The 18,432-nt window shown below is 57.4% G+C and overlaps 2 protein-coding genes across 5 annotated transcripts in view; one reads left to right on the top strand and one right to left on the bottom strand.

The window, feature by feature from the left end:
• The window catches only part of PSMB6 (proteasome 20S subunit beta 6), a 44,902-nt gene extending 40,195 nt beyond the window's left edge, over window positions 1-4,707 (top strand). For both annotated transcript variants that reach the window (XM_075346723.1, XM_075346722.1), the window contains exons 2-6: window positions 1,011-1,078; window positions 1,207-1,338; window positions 1,429-1,558; window positions 1,679-1,823; window positions 4,508-4,707. In XM_075346723.1, the coding sequence (XP_075202838.1) occupies window positions 1,011-1,078; window positions 1,207-1,338; window positions 1,429-1,558; window positions 1,679-1,823; window positions 4,508-4,635 (603 nt within the window). In that variant the 3' untranslated portion in view covers window positions 4,636-4,707. The remainder of the gene's footprint in view (window positions 1-1,010; window positions 1,079-1,206; window positions 1,339-1,428; window positions 1,559-1,678; window positions 1,824-4,507) is intronic.
• A 9,584-nt stretch (window positions 4,708-14,291) lies between these two features.
• The window catches only part of C4H17orf114 (chromosome 4 C17orf114 homolog), a 34,246-nt gene continuing 30,105 nt past the window's right edge, over window positions 14,292-18,432 (bottom strand). For all 3 annotated transcript variants that reach the window (XM_075343233.1, XM_075343234.1, XM_075343235.1), the window contains one exon: window positions 14,292-14,999. In XM_075343233.1, coding sequence (XP_075199348.1) covers window positions 14,827-14,999 — 173 coding nt within the window. In that variant the 3' untranslated portion in view covers window positions 14,292-14,826. The remainder of the gene's footprint in view (window positions 15,000-18,432) is intronic.

Here is an 18,432-nt window from a genome sequence, read left to right as displayed (position 1 = left end):
CATGCCAAGTGTATGCAGCTCTGGATGTGACTGGAGTACATACATGTCTGGGCAGAGTAGTGCAGACAACGATTGTAGCGTTTGATGGCGGTGTGGTGATCGGCGCTGATTCCAGGACAACCACCGGGTATGTATGGAGATATGTGAGCGAGTGTGACTGGAGTATGTACATGTATGAGCAGAGTGGTGAGTGCAGCTCTGGCTGTGACTGTAGTATGTGCAGCTCTGGCTGTGACTGGAGAATCTACATTTATGGGCAGAGAGGTGGGTGCAGCTCTGGCTGTGACTGTAGTATACCCTTGTCTGGGGCAGAGAGGTGAGTGTGGCTGTGGCTGATGTATACACAAGTATGGGCAGAGTGGGGAGTTCAGCTCTGGCTGTGACTGGAGTATACGCATGTCTGGACAGAGAGCTGAGTGCAGGTCTAGCTGTGACTGGAGTATACACATGTATGGGCAGAGTGGTGAATGCAGCTCTGGCTGTGACTGGAGTATACCCATGTGGGGGCAGAGCGGTGAGTGCAGCTCTGACTTTGACTCTAGTGTACACATGCATGGGCAGAGTGGGGAGTGCAGCTCTGGCTGTGACTGGAGAATACACAGGTCTGGGCAGAGAGGTGAGTGCAGGTCTGGCTGTGACTGGAGTATACACATGTAAAGGCAGAGCGGTGAGTGCAGCTCTGGCTGTGACTGGAGAACACACAGGTCTGGGCAGAGAGGCGAGTGCAGGTCTGGCTGTGACTGGAGTATACACATGTATGGGCAGAGTGGTGAATACAGCTCTGGCTGTGACTGGAGTACACATGTAAAGGCAGAGCGGTGAGTGCAGCTCTGGCTGTGACTCTGGTATACACAAGTATGGGCAGATTGGTGAGTGCAGCTCTGGCTGTGACTGGAGTATATACATGTATAGGCAGTGCAGTGAGTGCAGCTCTGGCTGTGACTGGAGTACAGTCCCTGATGCCTGATATTTGGGAGGTTCTGACTTGATCCCACGTTCTTTCTCTGTAGACGACGATCATGGCGGTGGAGTTTGATGGCGGTGTGGTGATCGGCGCTGATTCCAGGACCACTACCGGGTACGTGTGCGCAGAGATGGGGAATCACTGGACTGTACTACCATGGGTCGATTATTACCCATCATGCCCCGGTTCTAGGAGGGTGTGGTCTGTACCTGTCATGGCTGCTGACTGTTTCCTCTCCGCAGGGCGTACATTGCTAACAGAGTGACGGACAAGCTGACCCCGGTGCACGACCGCATCTTCTGCTGCCGCTCCGGTAGCGCTGCTGACACCCAGGCCATCGCCGATGCCGTCACCTACCAGCTGGGATTTCACAGGTAAGTGGTCACCGCGGATTCAGGGTCTCCTGATCACGGAGCACAGTATGAAGGAGTGCCCCTTTAATTACTGTGTCTCGTCCCCGGCAGCATCGAGCTGGGCACGCTGCCCCTCGTCCACACCGCCGCCAACCTCTTCAAGGAGATGTGCTACAAGTACCGCGAGGACCTGATGGCCGGGATCATCGTAGCCGGATGGGACCAGAGGAAAGGGGGGCAGGTGAGGAGCAAAATCCACCCCATGTAACCCGCTCCCCCGCATGTAACCCGCTCCCCCGCATGTAACCCCCCCCTCCCATCTACCAGTATCCGCTGTTACATCCGTCTGTGTGTGCTGCAGGTGTACACGGTGCCCATGGGGGGGATGATGGTGCACCAGCCATTCTCCATCGGGGGCTCTGGCAGCTCCTACATCTACGGATTTGTGGATTCTACATACAAAACGGGAATGACCAAGGAGGAGTGTCTGAAATTCACAGCAAACGGTGAGATCACGTGACCAAAGTATAGCCCCTCCCTCTGCAAGGGGATACTGACAGGAGGAGCTACTCCCCTTGCAGGGTACTACAAATGGCCAGAGCTAGAAGTCCTCTCTCCTTGAGGGTGATAGGAGGAGCTAGGAGTCCCCTCCTCTTTTGGGTGAGAGGAGGAGCTAGGAGTCCCCTCCTCTTTTGGGTGAGAGGAGGAGCTAGGAGTCCCCTCCTCTTTTGGGTGAGAGGAGGAGCTAGGAGTCCCCTCCTCTTTTGGGTGAGAGGAGGAGCTAGGAGTCCCCTCCTCTTTTGGGTGAGAGGAGGAGCTAGGAGTCCCCTCCTCTTTTGGGTGAGAGGAGGAGCTAGGAGTCCCCTCCTCTTTTGGGTGAGAGGAGGAGCTAGGAGTCCCCTCCTCTTTTGGGTGAGAGGAGGAGCTAGGAGTCCCCTCCTCTTTTGGGTGAGAGGAGGAGCTAGGAGTCCCCTCCTCTTTTGGGTGAGAGGAGGAGCTAGGAGTCCCCTCCTCTTTTGGGTGAGAGGAGGAGCTAGGAGTCCCCTCCTCTTTTGGGTGAGAGGAGGAGCTAGGAGTCCCCTCCTCTTTTGGGTGAGAGGAGGAGCTAGGAGTCCCCTCCTCTTTTGGGTGAGAGGAGGAGCTAGGAGTCCCCTCCTCTTTTGGGTGAGAGGAGGAGCTAGGAGTCCCCTCCTCTTTTGGGTGAGAGGAGGAGCTAGGAGTCCCCTCCTCTTTTGGGTGAGAGGAGGAGCTAGGAGTCCCCTCCTCTTTTGGGTGAGAGGAGGAGCTAGGAGTCCCCTCCTCTTTTGGGTGAGAGGAGGAGCTCGGAGTCCCCTCCTCTTTTGGGTGAGAGGAGGAGCTCGGAGTCCCCTCCTCTTTTGGGTGAGAGGAGGAGCTAGGAGTCCCCTCCTCTTTTGGGTGAGAGGAGGAGCTAGGAGTCCCCTCCTCTTTTGGGTGAGAGGAGGAGCTAGGAGTCCCCTCCTCTTTTGGGTGAGAGGAGGAGCTAGGAGTCCCCTCCTCTTTTGGGTGAGAGGAGGAGCTAGGAGTCCCCTCCTCTTTTGGGTGAGAGGAGGAGCTAGGAGTCCCCTCCTCTTTTGGGTGAGAGGAGGAGCTAGGAGTCCCCTCCTCTTTTGGGTGAGAGGAGGAGCTAGGAGTCCCCTCCTCTTTTGGGTGAGAGGAGGAGCTAGGAGTCCCCTCCTCTTTTGGGTGAGAGGAGGAGCTAGGAGTCCCCTCCTCTTTTGGGTGAGAGGAGGAGCTAGGAGTCCCCTCCTCTTTTGGGTGAGAGGAGGAGCTAGGAGTCCCCTCCTCTTTTGGGTGAGAGGAGGAGCTAGGAGTCCCCCCCTCTTTTGGGTGAGAGGAGGAGCTAGGAGTCCCCCCCCCTCTTTTGGGTGAGAGGAGGAGCTAGGAGTCCCCCTCCTCTTTTGGGTGAGAGGAGGAGCTAGGAGTCCCCTCCTCTTTTGGGTGAGAGGAGGAGCTAGGAGTCCCCTCCTCTTTTGGGTGAGAGGAGGAGCTAGGAGTCCCCTCCTCTTTTGGGTGAGAGGAGGAGCTAGGAGTCCCCTCCTCTTTTGGGTGAGAGGAGGAGCTAGGAGTCCCCTCCTCTTTTGGGTGAGAGGAGGAGCTAGGAGTCCCCTCCTCTTTTGGGTGAGAGGAGGAGCTAGGAGTCCCCTCCTCTTTTGGGTGAGAGGAGGAGCTAGGAGTCCCCTCCTCTTTTGGGTGAGAGGAGGAGCTAGGAGTCCCCTCCTCTTTTGGGTGAGAGGAGGAGCTAGGAGTCCCCTCCTCTTTTGGGTGAGAGGAGGAGCTAGGAGTCCCCTCCTCTTTTGGGTGAGAGGAGGAGCTAGGAGTCCCCTCCTCTTTTGGGTGAGAGGAGGAGCTAGGAGTCCCCTCCTCTTTTGGGTGAGAGGAGGAGCTAGGAGTCCCCTCCTCTTTTGGGTGAGAGGAGGAGCTAGGAGTCCCCTCCTCTTTTGGGTGAGAGGAGGAGCTAGGAGTCCCCTCCTCTTTTGGGTGAGAGGTGGAGCTAAGAGTCCCCTCCTCTTTTGGGTGAGAGGTGGAGCTAGGAGTCCCCTCCTCTTTTGGGTGAGAGGTGGAGCTAGGAGTCCCCTCCTCTTTTGGGTGAGAGGAGGAGCTAGGAGTCCCCTCCTCTTTTGGGTGAGAGGAGGAGCTAGGAGTCCCCTCCTCTTTTGGGTGAGAGGAGGAGCTGGGAGTGTCTGCCCCTTTAGGGTGATAGGAGCTGGGAGTGTCTGCCCCTTTAGGGTGATAGGAGCTGGGAGTCTCCGCCCTTTGCAGGGTGGTAGGAGGAGCTGGAAGTATCGGCCCCCTGCAGGGTGGTGGGAGAAGCCAGGAGTCTCCGCCCCCTGCAGGGTGGTAGAAGGAGCCGGGAGTCTCCGCCCCCCTGCAGGGTGGTAGAAGGAGCTGGGAGTCTCCGCCCCCCTGCAGGGTGGTAGGAGTAGCTGGGAGTCTCCGCTCCCCTGCAGGGTGGTAGGAGGAGCTGGGAGTCTCCGCTCCCCTGCAGGGTGGTAGGAGGAGCTGGGAGTCTCCGCTCCCCTGCAGGGTGGTAGGAGGAGCTGGGAGTCTCCTCCTCCTGCAGGGTGATACACATGTTCTCGGAGTCTCCTCCCCCCGCAGGGTGACACATGTTCTGTGAGTCTCCTCCCCGCCCCATTCTCTTTGGTGTAACCACTTTCTCTCCGTACAGCTCTGGCGCTGGCGATGGAGCGGGATGGATCCAGTGGGGGCGTCATTCGTCTGGCCGCCATCACAGAAGCGGGTGTGGAGCGCCAGGTGATCCTTGGGAACGAGTTACCCCGATTCCCAGTCTCGTGATGTTGCCCCATTTCTCGCCCTTATGTTTTTGTTACTGATGTGATGACCCTAATAAAGCCTGTGGTGACGGCTCCCGGATGTGTCGGTTCTCTTTGGGGGAGGGGTACATACTTTTCTCCTGAGCTCTTTATTTACAGGAGGAGCAAAGGTCCTGCTCACAAGCTCTAATCTATGAGGAAATTGGGGGAGGGGGACGATAGATGGAGCGGGCTCATCATGTATGGTGCTGAAATCAATAAGAAGTGCATTGTTAGGGCACACTTTAAACTGGGTATTGTGATTTGTCCTGGGAAGTGCATTCCAGAGAATTGGCGCAGCACGGGAGAAGTCGTGATGATGAGGTTCAGATTATAGGTCATTAGAGAAATGGAGGGCACAAGTAGGGCGGTGCAGAACTGTGGAGAGCTCTGCGGGTGAGAGTGATCATTTTATATTGTACTCTATAGCTGATGGGTAACCAGTGCAATGACTGGCACAGCGCAGAGTCATTAGTGTAGCGGCTGGATAGAAACGTTCCTGGCTGCTGCATTCGAGAGGAGGAGAGTTTAGTCAGAGGGAGACCAATTAGTAGAGAGTTGCAATAGTCCAGATGGGAATGAATAAGAGCGACAGTGAGAGTTTTTGCAGTCAGTGGTAAGAAAAAGTCCGATGTTTTTGAGTTCTAGGCGACATGAGCGAGTGATCGGATATAGGAACTAACGAAAAGTTCTAGACCATTATAACCCCTGGACAGCGGGCGTGCTGCTGGGGGGTAATGGTGGAACCACACATGGAAATCGGGTATAGGTCAGTTAGTAGAGGAGAAAGCAAGAGGGAAAGTCCGTTGTGAAGAGATTCACTTTGTTAGGCTGGAAACACATCTATGCGAGTAAAATCGGTCCGACTGGGCTGAAAAAAACTCGGCTGATTTAAGTTCACGTTAGGTCCGAGTGCAACGCAAGTGCGATGCTTTTTTTGAATAAATTAATGCGTGTGTAATGCGTATTTTTTACTATGTCATCTGCCATTCAGCTCTGCTACATGGCCGCTGACAGCAGACACAGACAGCCGTGTAGCAGAGCTGAATGGCAGATGACAGCAGACACAGACAGCCATGTAGCAGAGCTGAATGGCAGATGACAGCAGACACAGACAGCCATGTAGCAGAGCTGAATGGCAGATGACAGCAGACACAGACAGCCATGTAGCAGAGCTGAATGGCAGATGACAGCAGACACAGACAGAGCCGCACGATCAGCATGAACTCGGGTGAACTTCACCCGACTTCATTGTCATGCTGCGGCTCTGTCTGTGCCGCGTCCTGATTAGCGGTCACCTGTGAAGGACTCACCGGTGACCGCTAATCCCCTGAGTGACTGAAGTGAGCAGCCCTCTCTCATACTCACCGATCCCCGGCGCTGCACGGCGTTCACAATGCTCCGGCGGCTTTTACTATTTTGAAAAAGCCGGCCGCTCATTAATCAATCTCGTATTCCCTGCTTTACCCGCCCACAGGCGCCTATGATTGGTTGCAGTGAGACACGCCCCCACGCCGATTGACAGCTGTCTTACTGCAACAAATCACAGCAGCCGGTGGGCGTGTCTATACTGTGCAGTGAAATAAATAATTAAATTAAAAAAAAACGGCGTGCGGTCCCCCCCAATTTTAATACCAGCCAGATAAAGCCATACGGCTGAAGGCTGGTATTCTCAGGATGGGGAGCTCCACGTTATGGGGAGCCCCCCAGCCTAACAATATCAGTCAGCAGCCGCCCAGAATTGCCACATACATTAGATGCGACAGTTCTGGGACTGTACCCTGCTCTTCCCGATTTGCCCTGGTGCGTTGGCAAATCAGGGTAATAAGGAGTTAATGGCAGCCCATAGCTGCCAATAAGTCCTAGATTAATCATGTCAGGCGTCTCCCTGAGATTCCTTCCATGATTAGTCTGTAAGTGACAGTAAATAAACACACACACCTGAAAAATCCTTTATTAGAAATAAAAAACACAAACAAATTGCCTTGTTCACCAATTTAATCAGCCCCAAAAAGCCCTCCATGTCCAGCGTAATCCAGGATGGTCCAGCGTCGCTTCCAGCGCTGCTGCATGGAGGTGACAGGAGCTGCAGCAGACACCGCCGCTCCGGTCCGATTCCAATGCGAGATTTTCTCACATTGCTCTACTGCGAGAAACTCGCAAGTGAGAAGCAGCCCTAAGAGGGAGCCCCGACAGTAAGAGGAGGGGGCCAAGGACTGAACCCTGAGGAGCCCCGACAGTAAGAGGAGGGGGCCGAGGACTGAACCCTGAGGAGCCCCGACAGTAAGAGGAAGGGGCCGAGGACTGAACCCTGAGGAGCCCCGACAGAGGAAGGGGCCGAGGACTGAACCCTGAGGAGCCCCGACAGTAAGAGGAGGGGGCCGAGGACTGAACCCTGAGGAGCCCCGACAGTAAGAGGAGGGGGCCGAGGACTGAACTCTGAGCAGCCCCGACAGTAAGAGGAGGGGGCCGAGGACTGAACCCTGAGGAGCCCCGACAGTAAGAGGAGGGGGCCGAGGACTGAACCCTGAGCAGCCCCGACAGTAAGAGGAGGGGGCCGAGGACTGAACCCTGAGCAGCCCCGACAGTAAGAGGAGGGGGCCGAGGACTGAGCCCTGAGGAGCCCCGACAGTAAGAGGAGGGGGCCGAGGACTGAGCCCTGAGGAGCCCCGACAGTAAGAGGAGTGGGCCGAGGACTGAACCCTGAGGAGCCCCGACAGTAAGAGGAGGGGGCCGAGGACTGAGCCCGGAGGAGCCCCGACAGTAAGAGGAGGGGGCCGAGGACTGAACCCTGAGCAGCCCCGACAGTAAGAGGAGGGGGCCGGGGACTGAGCCCGGAGGAGCCCCGACAGTAAGAGGAGGGGGCCGGGGACTGAGCCCGGAGGAACCCCAACAGTAAGAGGAGGGGGCCGAGGACTGAGCCCGGAGGAACCCCGACAGTAAGAGGAAGGGGCCGAGGACTGAGCCCTGAGGAACCCCGACAGTAAGAGGAGGGAGCCAAGGACTGAACCCTGAGGAGCCCCAACAGTAAGAGGAGGGGGCGGGGACTGAGCCCTGAGGAGCCCCGACAGTAAGAGGAGGGGGCCAAGGACTGAACCCTGAGGAGCCCCAACAGTAAGAGGAGGGGGCGGGGACTGAGCCCTGAGGAGCCCCGACAGTAAGAGGAGGAGGCCGAGGACTGAACCCTGAGGAGCCCCGACATTAAGAGGAGGGGGCCGAGGACTGAACCCTGAGGAGCCCCGACAGTAAGATGAGGGGGCCGAGGACTGAGCCCTGAGGAGCCCCCGACAATAAGGGGAGGGGGCTGGGACTGGTCCCTGAGGAGCCTCAACAGTAAGAGGAGGGGGCCGAGGACTGATCCCTGAGGAACCCCGACAGTAAGAGGAGGGGGCTGGGACTGAGCCCTGAGGCGCCCCGACAGTAAGAGGATTGGGCCAAGGACTGAGCCCTGAGGAGCCCCAACAGTAAGAGGAGGGGGCCGAGGACTGAACCCTGAGGAGCCCCGACAGTAAGAGGAGGGGGCCTGGGACTGAACCCTGAGGAGCCCCGACAGTAAGAGGAGGGGGCCTGGGACTGAACCCTGAGGAGCCCCGACAGTAAGAGGAGGGGGCCAAGGACTGAGCCTTGAGGAGCCCCGACAGTAAGAGGAGGGGGCCAAGTACAGAACCCTGAGGAGCCCCGACAGTAAGAGGAGGGGGCCGGGGACTGAACCCTGAGGAGCCCTGATAGTAAGAGGAGGAGGCCGAGGACTGAACCCTGAGGAGCCCCGACAGAGGAGGGGGCCGAGGACTGAACCCTGAGAAGCCCCGATAGTAAGAGGAGGAGGCCGAGGACTGAACCCTGAGGAGCCCCGACAGAGGAGGGGGCCGAGGACTGAACCCTGAGAAGCCCCGACAGTAAGAGGGGGGGGCTGGGACTGAACCTCGACAGTAAGAGGAGGGGGCTGGGACTGAGCCCTGAGGAGCCCCGATAGTAAGAGGAGGGGTTTACTTTCTCATTTGTGATCGGTTCAGAGATTAAGCGTGCCTGCTCATCACAGCTCCTCGTACACAGGGTAGGAGCGGTGTGATGGCGGTAGTTATGAGAATGCTGCTCCGTTTGGCGGTATACTTTATCATCATGTGTAGAAAAGAGAAAAAGGAGCCAGCACGATCTGAAACTGGCATGCATCATATAAAAAGTGAAAATTCACAGATTTATTCCAACTGTACTATAATAAAAAAAAAAAAAAAAAAAAAAAATTATTCCAACTGTACTGTAATATAAATGAAATTTTTAGCAAATAATTGATCAATTCTTTGAGCCACCCCTGCCAACGTCACGGCAAATCTCAATAGGGGGGTCCTAACCTATATTACGTATTTCATGTGCCATGCGGCCTCCTAGATAAAGTGAAAATTCACAGATTTATTCCAACTGTACTATAATAAAAAAAAAAAAAAATTTATTCCAACTGTACTGTAATATAAATGAACCCTGAGGAGCCCCGACAGTAAGAGGAGGGGGCCGAGGACTGAACCCTGAGGAGCCCCGACAGTAAGACGAGGGGGCCGGGGACTGAGCCCTGAGGAGCCCCGACAGTAAGAGGAGGGGGCCGAGGACTGAACCCTGAGCAGCTCCGACAGTAAGACGAGGGGGCCGGGGACTGAGCCCTGAGGAGCCCCGACAGTAAGAGGAGGGGGCCGAGGACTGAACTCTGAGCAGCCCCGACAGTAAGAGGAGGGGGGCCGAGGACTGAACCCTGAGGAGCCCCGACAGTAAGAGGAGGGGGCCGAGGACTGAACCCTGAGGAGCCCCGACAGTAAGAGGAGGGGGCCGAGGACTGAGCCCTGAGGAGCCCCGACAGTAAGAGGAGGGGGCCGAGGACTGAACCCTGAGGAGCCCCGACAGTAAGAGGAGGGGGCCGAGGACTGAGCCCTGAGGAGCCCCGACAGTAAGAGGAGGGGGCCGAGGACTGAACCCTGAGCAGCCCCGACAGTAAGAGGAGGGGGCCGAGGACTGAACCCTGAGCAGCCCCGACAGTAAGAGGAGGGGGCCAAGGACTGAACTCTGAGCAGCCCCGACAGTAAGAGGAGGGGGCCGAGGACTGAACCCTGAGGAGCCCCGACAGTAAGAGGAGTGGGCCGAGGACTGAACTCTGAGGAGCCCCGACAGTAAGAGGAGGGGGCCGAGGACTGAGCCCGGAGGAGCCCCGACAGTAAGAGGAGGGGGCCGAGGACTGAACCCTGAGCAGCCCCGACAGTAAGAGGAGGGTGCCGAGGACTGAACCCTGAGCAGCCCCGACAGTAAGAGGAGGGTGCCGAGGACTGAACCCTGAGGAGCCCCGACAGTAAGACGAGGGGGCCGGGGACTGAGCCCTGAGGAGCCCCGACAGTAAGAGGAGGGGCCGAGGACTGAGCCCTGAGGAGCCCCGACAGTAAGAGGAGGGGGCCGAGGACTGAGCCCTGAGGAACCCCGACAGTAAGAGGAGGGGGCCGAGAACTGAACCCTGAGCAGCCCCGACAATAAGAGGAGGGTGCCGAGGACTGAGCCCTGAGGAGCCCCGACAGAGGAGGGGGCCGAGGACTGAACCCTGAGGAGCCCCGACAGTAAGAGGAGGGGGCCGAGGACTGAACTCTGAGCAGCCCCGACAGTAAGAGGAGGAGGCCGAGGACTGAGCCCTGAGGAGCCCCGACAGTAAGAGGAGGGGCCGAGGACTGAGCCCTGAGGAGCCCCGACAGTAAGAGGAGGGGGCCGAGGACTGAGCCCTGAGGAACCCCGACAGTAAGAGGAGGGGGCCGAGAACTGAACCCTGAGCAGCCCCGACAATAAGAGGAGGGTGCCGAGGACTGAGCCCTGAGGAGCCCCGACAGAGGAGGGGGCCGAGGACTGAACCCTGAGGAGCCCCGACAGTAAGAGGAGGGGGCCGAGGACTGAACTCTGAGCAGCCCCGACAGTAAGAGGAGGGGGCCGGGGACTGAGCCCTGAGGAGCCCCGACAGTAAGAGGAGGGGGCCGAGGACTGAACTCTGAGCAGCCCCGACAGTAAGAGGAGGGGGCCGAGGACTGAACCCTGAGGAGCACCGACAGTAAGAGGAGGGGGCCGAGGACTGAGCCCTGAGGAGCCCCGACAGTAAGAGGAGGGGGCCGAGGACTGAACCCTGAGGAGCCCCGACAGTAAGAGGAGGGGGCCGAGGACTGAACCCTGAGCAGCCCCGACAGTAAGAGGAGGGGGCCGAGGACTGAACCCTGAGCAGCCCCGACAGTAAGAGGAGGGGGCCGAGGACTGAGCCCTGAGGAGCCCCGACAGTAAGAGGAGGGGGCCGAGGACTGAGCCCTGAGGAGCCCCGACAGTAAGAGGAGTGGGCCGAGGACTGAACCCTGAGGAGCCCCGACAGTAAGAGGAGGGGGCCGAGGACTGAGCCCGGAGGAGCCCCGACAGTAAGAGGAGGGGGCCGAGGACTGAACCCTGAGCAGCCCCGACAGTAAGAGGAGGGGGCCGGGGACTGAGCCCGGAGGAGCCCCGACAGTAAGAGGAGGGGGCCGGGGACTGAGCCCGGAGGAACCCCAACAGTAAGAGGAGGGGGCCGAGGACTGAGCCCGGAGGAACCCCGACAGTAAGAGGACTGAGCCCTGAGCAGCCCCGACAGTAAGAGGAAGGGGCCGAGGACTGAGCCCTGAGGAACCCCGACAGTAAGAGGAGGGAGCCAAGGACTGAACCCTGAGGAGCCCCAACAGTAAGAGGAGGGGGCGGGGACTGAGCCCTGAGGAGCCCCGACAGTAAGAGGAGGGGGCCAAGGACTGAACCCTGAGGAGCCCCAACAGTAAGAGGAGGGGGCGGGGACTGAGCCCTGAGGAGCCCCGACAGTAAGAGGAGGAGGCCGAGGACTGAACCCTGAGGAGCCCCGACATTAAGAGGAGGGGGCCGAGGACTGAACCCTGAGGAGCCCCGACAGTAAGATGAGGGGGCCGAGGACTGAGCCCTGAGGAGCCCCGACAATAAGGGGAGGGGGCTGGGACTGATCCCTGAGGAGCCTCAACAGTAAGAGGAGGGGGCCGAGGACTGATCCCTGAGGAACCCCGACAGTAAGAGGAGGGGGCTGGGACTGAGCCCTGAGGCGCCCCGACAGTAAGAGGATTGGGCCAAGGACTGAGCCCTGAGGAGCCCCAACAGTAAGAGGAGGGGGCCGAGGACTGAACCCTGAGGAGCCCCGACAGTAAGAGGAGGGGGCCTGGGACTGAACCCTGAGGAGCCCCGACAGTAAGAGGAGGGGGCCTGGGACTGAACCCTGAGGAGCCCCGACAGTAAGAGGAGGCCGAGGACTGAACCCTGAGGAGCCCCGACAGTAAGAGGAGGGGGCCAAGGACTGAGCCTTGAGGAGCCCCGACAGTAAGAGGAGGGGGCCAAGTACAGAACCCTGAGGAGCCCCGACAGTAAGAGGAGGGGGCCGGGGACTGAACCCTGAGGAGCCCTGATAGTAAGAGGAGGAGGCCGAGGACTGAACCCTGAGGAGCCCCGACAGAGGAGGGGGCCGAGGACTGAACCCTGAGAAGCCCCGATAGTAAGAGGAGGAGGCCGAGGACTGAACCCTGAGGAGCCCCGACAGAGGAGGGGGCCGAGGACTGAACCCTGAGAAGCCCCGACAGTAAGAGGGGGGGCTGGGACTGAACCTCGACAGTAAGAGGAGGGGGCTGGGACTGAGCCCTGAGGAGCCCCGATAGTAAGAGGAGGGGTTTACTTTCTCATTTGTGATCGGTTCAGAGATTAAGCGTGCCTGCTCATCACAGCTCCTCGTACACAGGGTAGGAGCGGTGTGATGGCGGTAGTTATGAGAATGCTGCTCCGTTTGGCGGTATACTTTATCATCATGTGTAGAAAAGAGAAAAAGGAGCCAGCACGATCTGAAACTGGCATGCATCATATAAAAAGTGAAAATTCACAGATTTATTCCAACTGTACTATAATAAAAAAAAAAAAAAAAAAAAAAAATTATTCCAACTGTACTGTAATATAAATGAAATTTTTAGCAAATAATTGATCAATTCTTTGAGCCACCCCTGCCAACGTCACGGCAAATCTCAATAGGGGGGTCCTAACCTATATTACGTATTTCATGTGCCATGCGGCCTCCTAGATAAAGTGAAAATTCACAGATTTATTCCAACTGTACTATAATAAAAAAAAAAAAAATTTATTCCAACTGTACTGTAATATAAATGAACCCTGAGGAGCCCCGACAGTAAGAGGAGGGGGCCGAGGACTGAACCCTGAGGAGCCCCGACAGTAAGAGGAGGGGGCCAAGGACTGATCCCTGAGGAGCCCCGACAGTAAGAGGAGGGGGCCGAGGACTGAACCCTGAGGAGCCCCGACAGTAAGAGGAGGGGGCCGGGGACTGAGCCCTGAGGAGCCCCGACAGTAAGAGGAGGGGGCCGAGGACTGAACCCTGAGGAGCCCCGACAGTAAGAGGAGGGGGCCGAGGACTGAACCCTGAGGAGCCCCGACAGTAAGAGGAGGGGGCCGAGGACTGAACCCTGAGGAGCCCCGACAGTAAGACGAGGGGGCCGGGGACTGAGCCCTGAGGAGCCCCGACAGTAAGAGGAGGGGGCCAAGGACTGAGCCCTGAGGAGCCCCGACAGTAAGAGGAGGGGACCGAGGACTAAACCCTGAGAAGCCCCGACAATAAGAGGAGGGGGCCGAGGACTGAACCCTGAGGAACCCCGATAGTAAGAGGAGGCCGAGGACTGAACCCTGAGGAGCCCCGACAGAGGAGGGGGCCGAGGACTGAACCCTGAGAAGCCCCGACAGTAAGAGGAGGGGGCCGAGGACTGAACCCTGAGGAGCCCCGACAGAGGAGGGGGCCGAGGACTGAACCCTGAGAAGCCCCGACAGTAAGAGGAGGGGGCCGAGGACTGAACCCTGAGGAACCCCGATAGTAAGAGGAGGCCGAGGACTGAACCCTGAGGAGCCCCGACAGTAAGAGGAGGGGGCCGAGGACTGAACCCTGAGAAGCCCGACAGTAAGAGGGGGCTGGGACTGAACCTCGACAGTAAGAGGAGGGGGCTGGGACTGAGCCCTGAGGAGCCCCGATAGTAAGAGGGGGCTGGGGCTGAACCCCGACAGTAAGAGGAGGGGTTTACTTTCTCATTTGTGATCGGTTCAGAGATTAAGCGTGCCTGCTCATCACAGCTCCTCGTACACAGGGTAGGAGCGGTGTGATGGCGGTAGTTATGAGAATGCTGCTCCGTTTGGCGGTATTCTTTATCATCATGTGTGCACAGTGAGGCAGTGTTGTGCATGTGCACTGTCGTGTATGGCTCAGCAGTTTTATACACACCCTCTATGACGCCTTCTTGTACCACGCTGTTATTTATTTGAACGCTATGGTCGTATTAGTTGTGACCAGTATGGCAGCATTATTTTTTTGCTTGGCTGTTTGTGTGCAGTATGGCAGCACGTTCATAGAGCAGTGCAATTGATGTGTTATGACACTGGTTATGGTATGGCGGTGGTGTGTATGTGCACTATGTGGAGGCAGTAATCATATGAGCACTGTGGCATTAGCTATGGACAGTACAGTAGTTTAGTTGCAGGTTTTGATTATTGCCATTTTCAGCACACTATGGCGGTATTATTTGGCTGTATAATGTGGATTTTGAGACATTTTTTAAACATTTTTACGTTTATTCTTAAAAAATAACATGATAAACATCTATAAATTGGACCCATATGAGGTCCCGTCTGCTAATCCAGCACCTGATGGTCCGGCATGGGGCAAATCGCACAGACGTCACCTCTAGCCTGTGCACGAGGGTTATCAGTACTGACTGCGGACACCAGGGGGCGAGCGATCATCACTTTTCATAAAAAACCGGTAATAGAAATATTGTCAGAAACATATCCAGATATTGGTGCAATCCGTATTGGAATATCGTATACATGTGCTCCACGTGGCTGATAACAGAGAGCAATAACCAGCACTTATCTATGCAGATGTGTCAGATACAGCAGGTGTGTCACCGCAGAGATAGAGGCCAGACACACGGCCTGCGCTGCCACCTGCTGGTGGACCCGAGTACTGCACCCCTAGAAGAGGAGGATCAGACTGTAGACTCCTATGGTTAATGTTCAGTGCGGCCCCCGCACAGGAGGAAGCCCCCAAATCCTGAACATGGAGGGAAAAAGTAGTCCTCTGTCCTCAGAAGGTGGAGTCGTTCACGATCATGGTGGAGTCCATCTCGTGGCGGAAGGACACCCGCGCTTTACCACTGAAGTACGCGCGGCTCTGCTGCCCCTCCGTATCACTGCCCGAAGAGTTGGTGGAGCGAAGGCGGGGTTTCTCCTCTGGAGGGGCAGGGGCTGCGGGGGTCTCTGGGGGGAAAAAGCAGAATTATGGGTACGTGAGACCCTCATAGATACTGACCTTATCCTTCCACACACATATCCCCCTCCTGTATACACCTCCCCCCTCCCCCTCTACATACAGCCCCTCCTGTATACACCTCACCCATCCCCCTGTACATACAGCCCCTCCTGTATACACCTCACCCCTCCCCCTGTACATACAGCCCCTCCTGTATACACCTCACCCCTCCCCCTGTACATACAGCCCCTCCTGTATACACCTCACCCCTCCCCCTGTACATACAGCCCCTCCTGTATACACCTCACCCCTCCCCCTGTACATACAGCCCCTCCTGTATACACCTCACTCCTCCCCCTGTACATACAGCCCCTCCTGTATACACCTCACTCCTCCCCCTGTACATACAGCTCCTCCTGTATACACCTCACCCCTCCCCCTGTACATACAGCCCCTCCTGTATACACCTCACTCCTCCCCCTGTACATACAGCCCCTCCTGTATACACCTCACCCCTCCCCCTGTACATACAGCCCCTCCTGTATACACCTCACTCCTCCCCCTGTACATACAGCTCCTCCTGTATACACCTCACCCCTCCCCCTGTACATACAGCCCCTCCTGTATACACCTCACCCCTCCCCCTGTACATACAGCCCCTCCTGTATACACCTCACCCCTCCCCCTGTACATACAGCCCCTCCTGTATACACCTCACCCCTCCCCCTGTACATACAGCTCCTCCTGTATACACCTCACCCCTCCCCCTGTACATACAGCTCCTCCTGTATACACCTCACCCCTCCCCCTGTACATACAGCCCCTCCTGTATACACCTCACCCCTCCCCCTGTACATACAGCTCCTCCTGTATACACCTCACCCCTCCCCCTGTACATACAGCTCCTCCTGTATACACCTCCCCCCTCCCCCTGTACATACAGCCCCTCCTGTATACACCTCACCCCTCCCCCTGTACATACAGCCCCTCCTGTATACACCTCACCCCTCCCCCCATATATGCAGCCCCTCCTGTATACACCTCACCCCTCCCCCTGTACATACAGCTCCTCCTGTATACACCTCACCCCTCCCCCTGTACATACAGCTCCTCCTGTATACACCTCACCCCTCCCCCTGTACATGCAGCCCCTCCTGTATACACCTCACCCCTCCCCCCGTACATACAGCCCCTCCTGTATACACCTCACCCCTCCCCCTGTACATACAGCCCCTCCTGTATACACCTCACCCCTCCCCCTGTACATGCAGCCCCTCCTGTATACACCTCCCCCTGTATATACAGCCCCTCCTGTATACACCTCACCCCTCCCCCTGTACATACAGCTCCTCCTGTATACACCTCACCCCTCCCCCCGTACATACAGCCCCTCCTGTATACACCTCACCCCTCCCCCTGTACATACAGCCCCTCCTGTATACACCTCACCCCTCCCCCCGTATATACAGCCCCTCCTGTATACACCTCACCCCTCCCCCCGTACATACAGCCCCTCCTGTATACACCTCACCCCTCCCCCCGTACATACAGCCCCTCCTGTATACACCTCACCCCTCCCCCTGTACATACAGCTCCTCCTGTATACACCTCACCCCTCCCCCTGTACATACAGCCCCTCCTGTATACACCTCACCCCTCCCCCTGTACATACAGCCCCTCCTGTATACACCTCACCCCTCCCCCTGTACATACAGCCCCTCCTGTATACACCTCACCCCTCCCCCTGTACATACAGCTCCTCCTGTATACACCTCACCCCTCCCCCTGTACATACATCCCCTCCTGTATACACCTCACCCCTCCCCTGTACATGCAGCCCCTCCTGTATACACCTCACCCCTCCCCCTGTACATACAGCCCCTCCTGTATACACCTCACCCGTCCCCCTGTACATACAGCCCCTCCTGTATACACCTCACCCCTCCCCCTGTACATACAGCTCCTCCTGTATACACCTCACCCCTCCCCCTGTACATACAGCCCCTCCTGTATACACCTCACCCCTCCCCCCATATATGCAGCCCCTCTTGTATACACCTCACCCCTCCCCTGTACATGCAGCCCCTCCTGAATACACCTCACCCCTCCCCCCGTACATACAGCCCCTCCTGTATACACCTCACCCCTCCCCCTGTACATACAGCCCCTCCTGTATACACCTCACCCCTCCCCCTGTACATACAGCTCCTCCTGTATACACCTCACCCCTCCCCCTGTACATACAGCTCCTCCTGTATACACCTCACCCCTCCCCCTGTACATACAGCTCCTCCTGTATACACCTCACCCCTCCCCCTGTACATACAGCCCCTCCTGTATACACCTCACCCCTCCCCCTGTACATACAGCTCCTCCTGTATACACCTCACCCCTCCCCCCATATATGCAGCCCCTCCTGTATACACCTCACCCCTCCCCCTGTACATACAGCTCCTCCTGTATACACCTCACCCCTCCCCCTGAAGATACAGCTCCTCCTGTATACACCTCACCCCTCCCCCTGTACATACAGCTCCTCCTGTATACACCTCACCCCTCCCCCTGTACATACAGCCCCTCCTGTATACACCTCACCCCTCCCCCTGTACATACAGCCCCTCCTGTATACACCTCACCCCTCCCCTGTACATACAGCCCCTCCTGTATACACCTCACCCCTCCCCCTGTACATACAGCCCCTCCTGTATACACCTCACCCCTCCCCTGTACATGCAGCCCCTCCTGAATACACCTCACCCCTCCCCCTGTACATACAGCCCCTCCTGTATACACCTCACCCCTCCCCCTGTACATACAGCTCCTCCTGTATACACCTCAACCCTCCCCCTCTACATACAGCCCCTCCTGTATACACCTCACCCCTCCCCCTGAAGATACAGCTCCTCCTGTATACACCTCACCCCTCCCCCTCTACATACAGCCCCTCCTGTATACACCTCACCCCTCCCCCTCTACATACATCCCCTCCTGAATACACCTCACCCCTCCCCCTGTACATACAGCTCCTCCTGTATACACCTCACCCCTCCCCCTGTACATACAGCCCCTCCTGTATACACCTCACCCCTCCCCCTGTACATACAGCCCCTCCTGTATACACCTCACCCCTCCCCCTGTACATACAGCCCCTCCTGTATACACCTCACCCCTCCCCCTGTACATACAGCTCCTCCTGTATACACCTCACCCCTCCCCCTCTACATACAGCCCCTCCTGTATACACCTCACCCCTCCCCCTGTACATACAGCCCCTCCTGTATACACCTCACCCCTCCCCCTGTACATACAGCCCCTCCTGTATACACCTCACCACTCCCCCTGTACATACAGCTCCTCCTGTATACACCTCACCCCTCCCCTGTACATACAGCTCCTCCTGTATACACCTCACCCCTCCCCCTCTACATACAGCCCCTCCTG

The sequence above is a fragment of the Anomaloglossus baeobatrachus genome, chromosome 4 (assembly GCF_048569485.1).
Source record: "Anomaloglossus baeobatrachus isolate aAnoBae1 chromosome 4, aAnoBae1.hap1, whole genome shotgun sequence".
NCBI classification, from domain to species: Eukaryota; Metazoa; Chordata; class Amphibia; order Anura; family Aromobatidae; genus Anomaloglossus; species Anomaloglossus baeobatrachus.
This window is presented reverse-complemented; position numbering and strand designations above follow the sequence as displayed.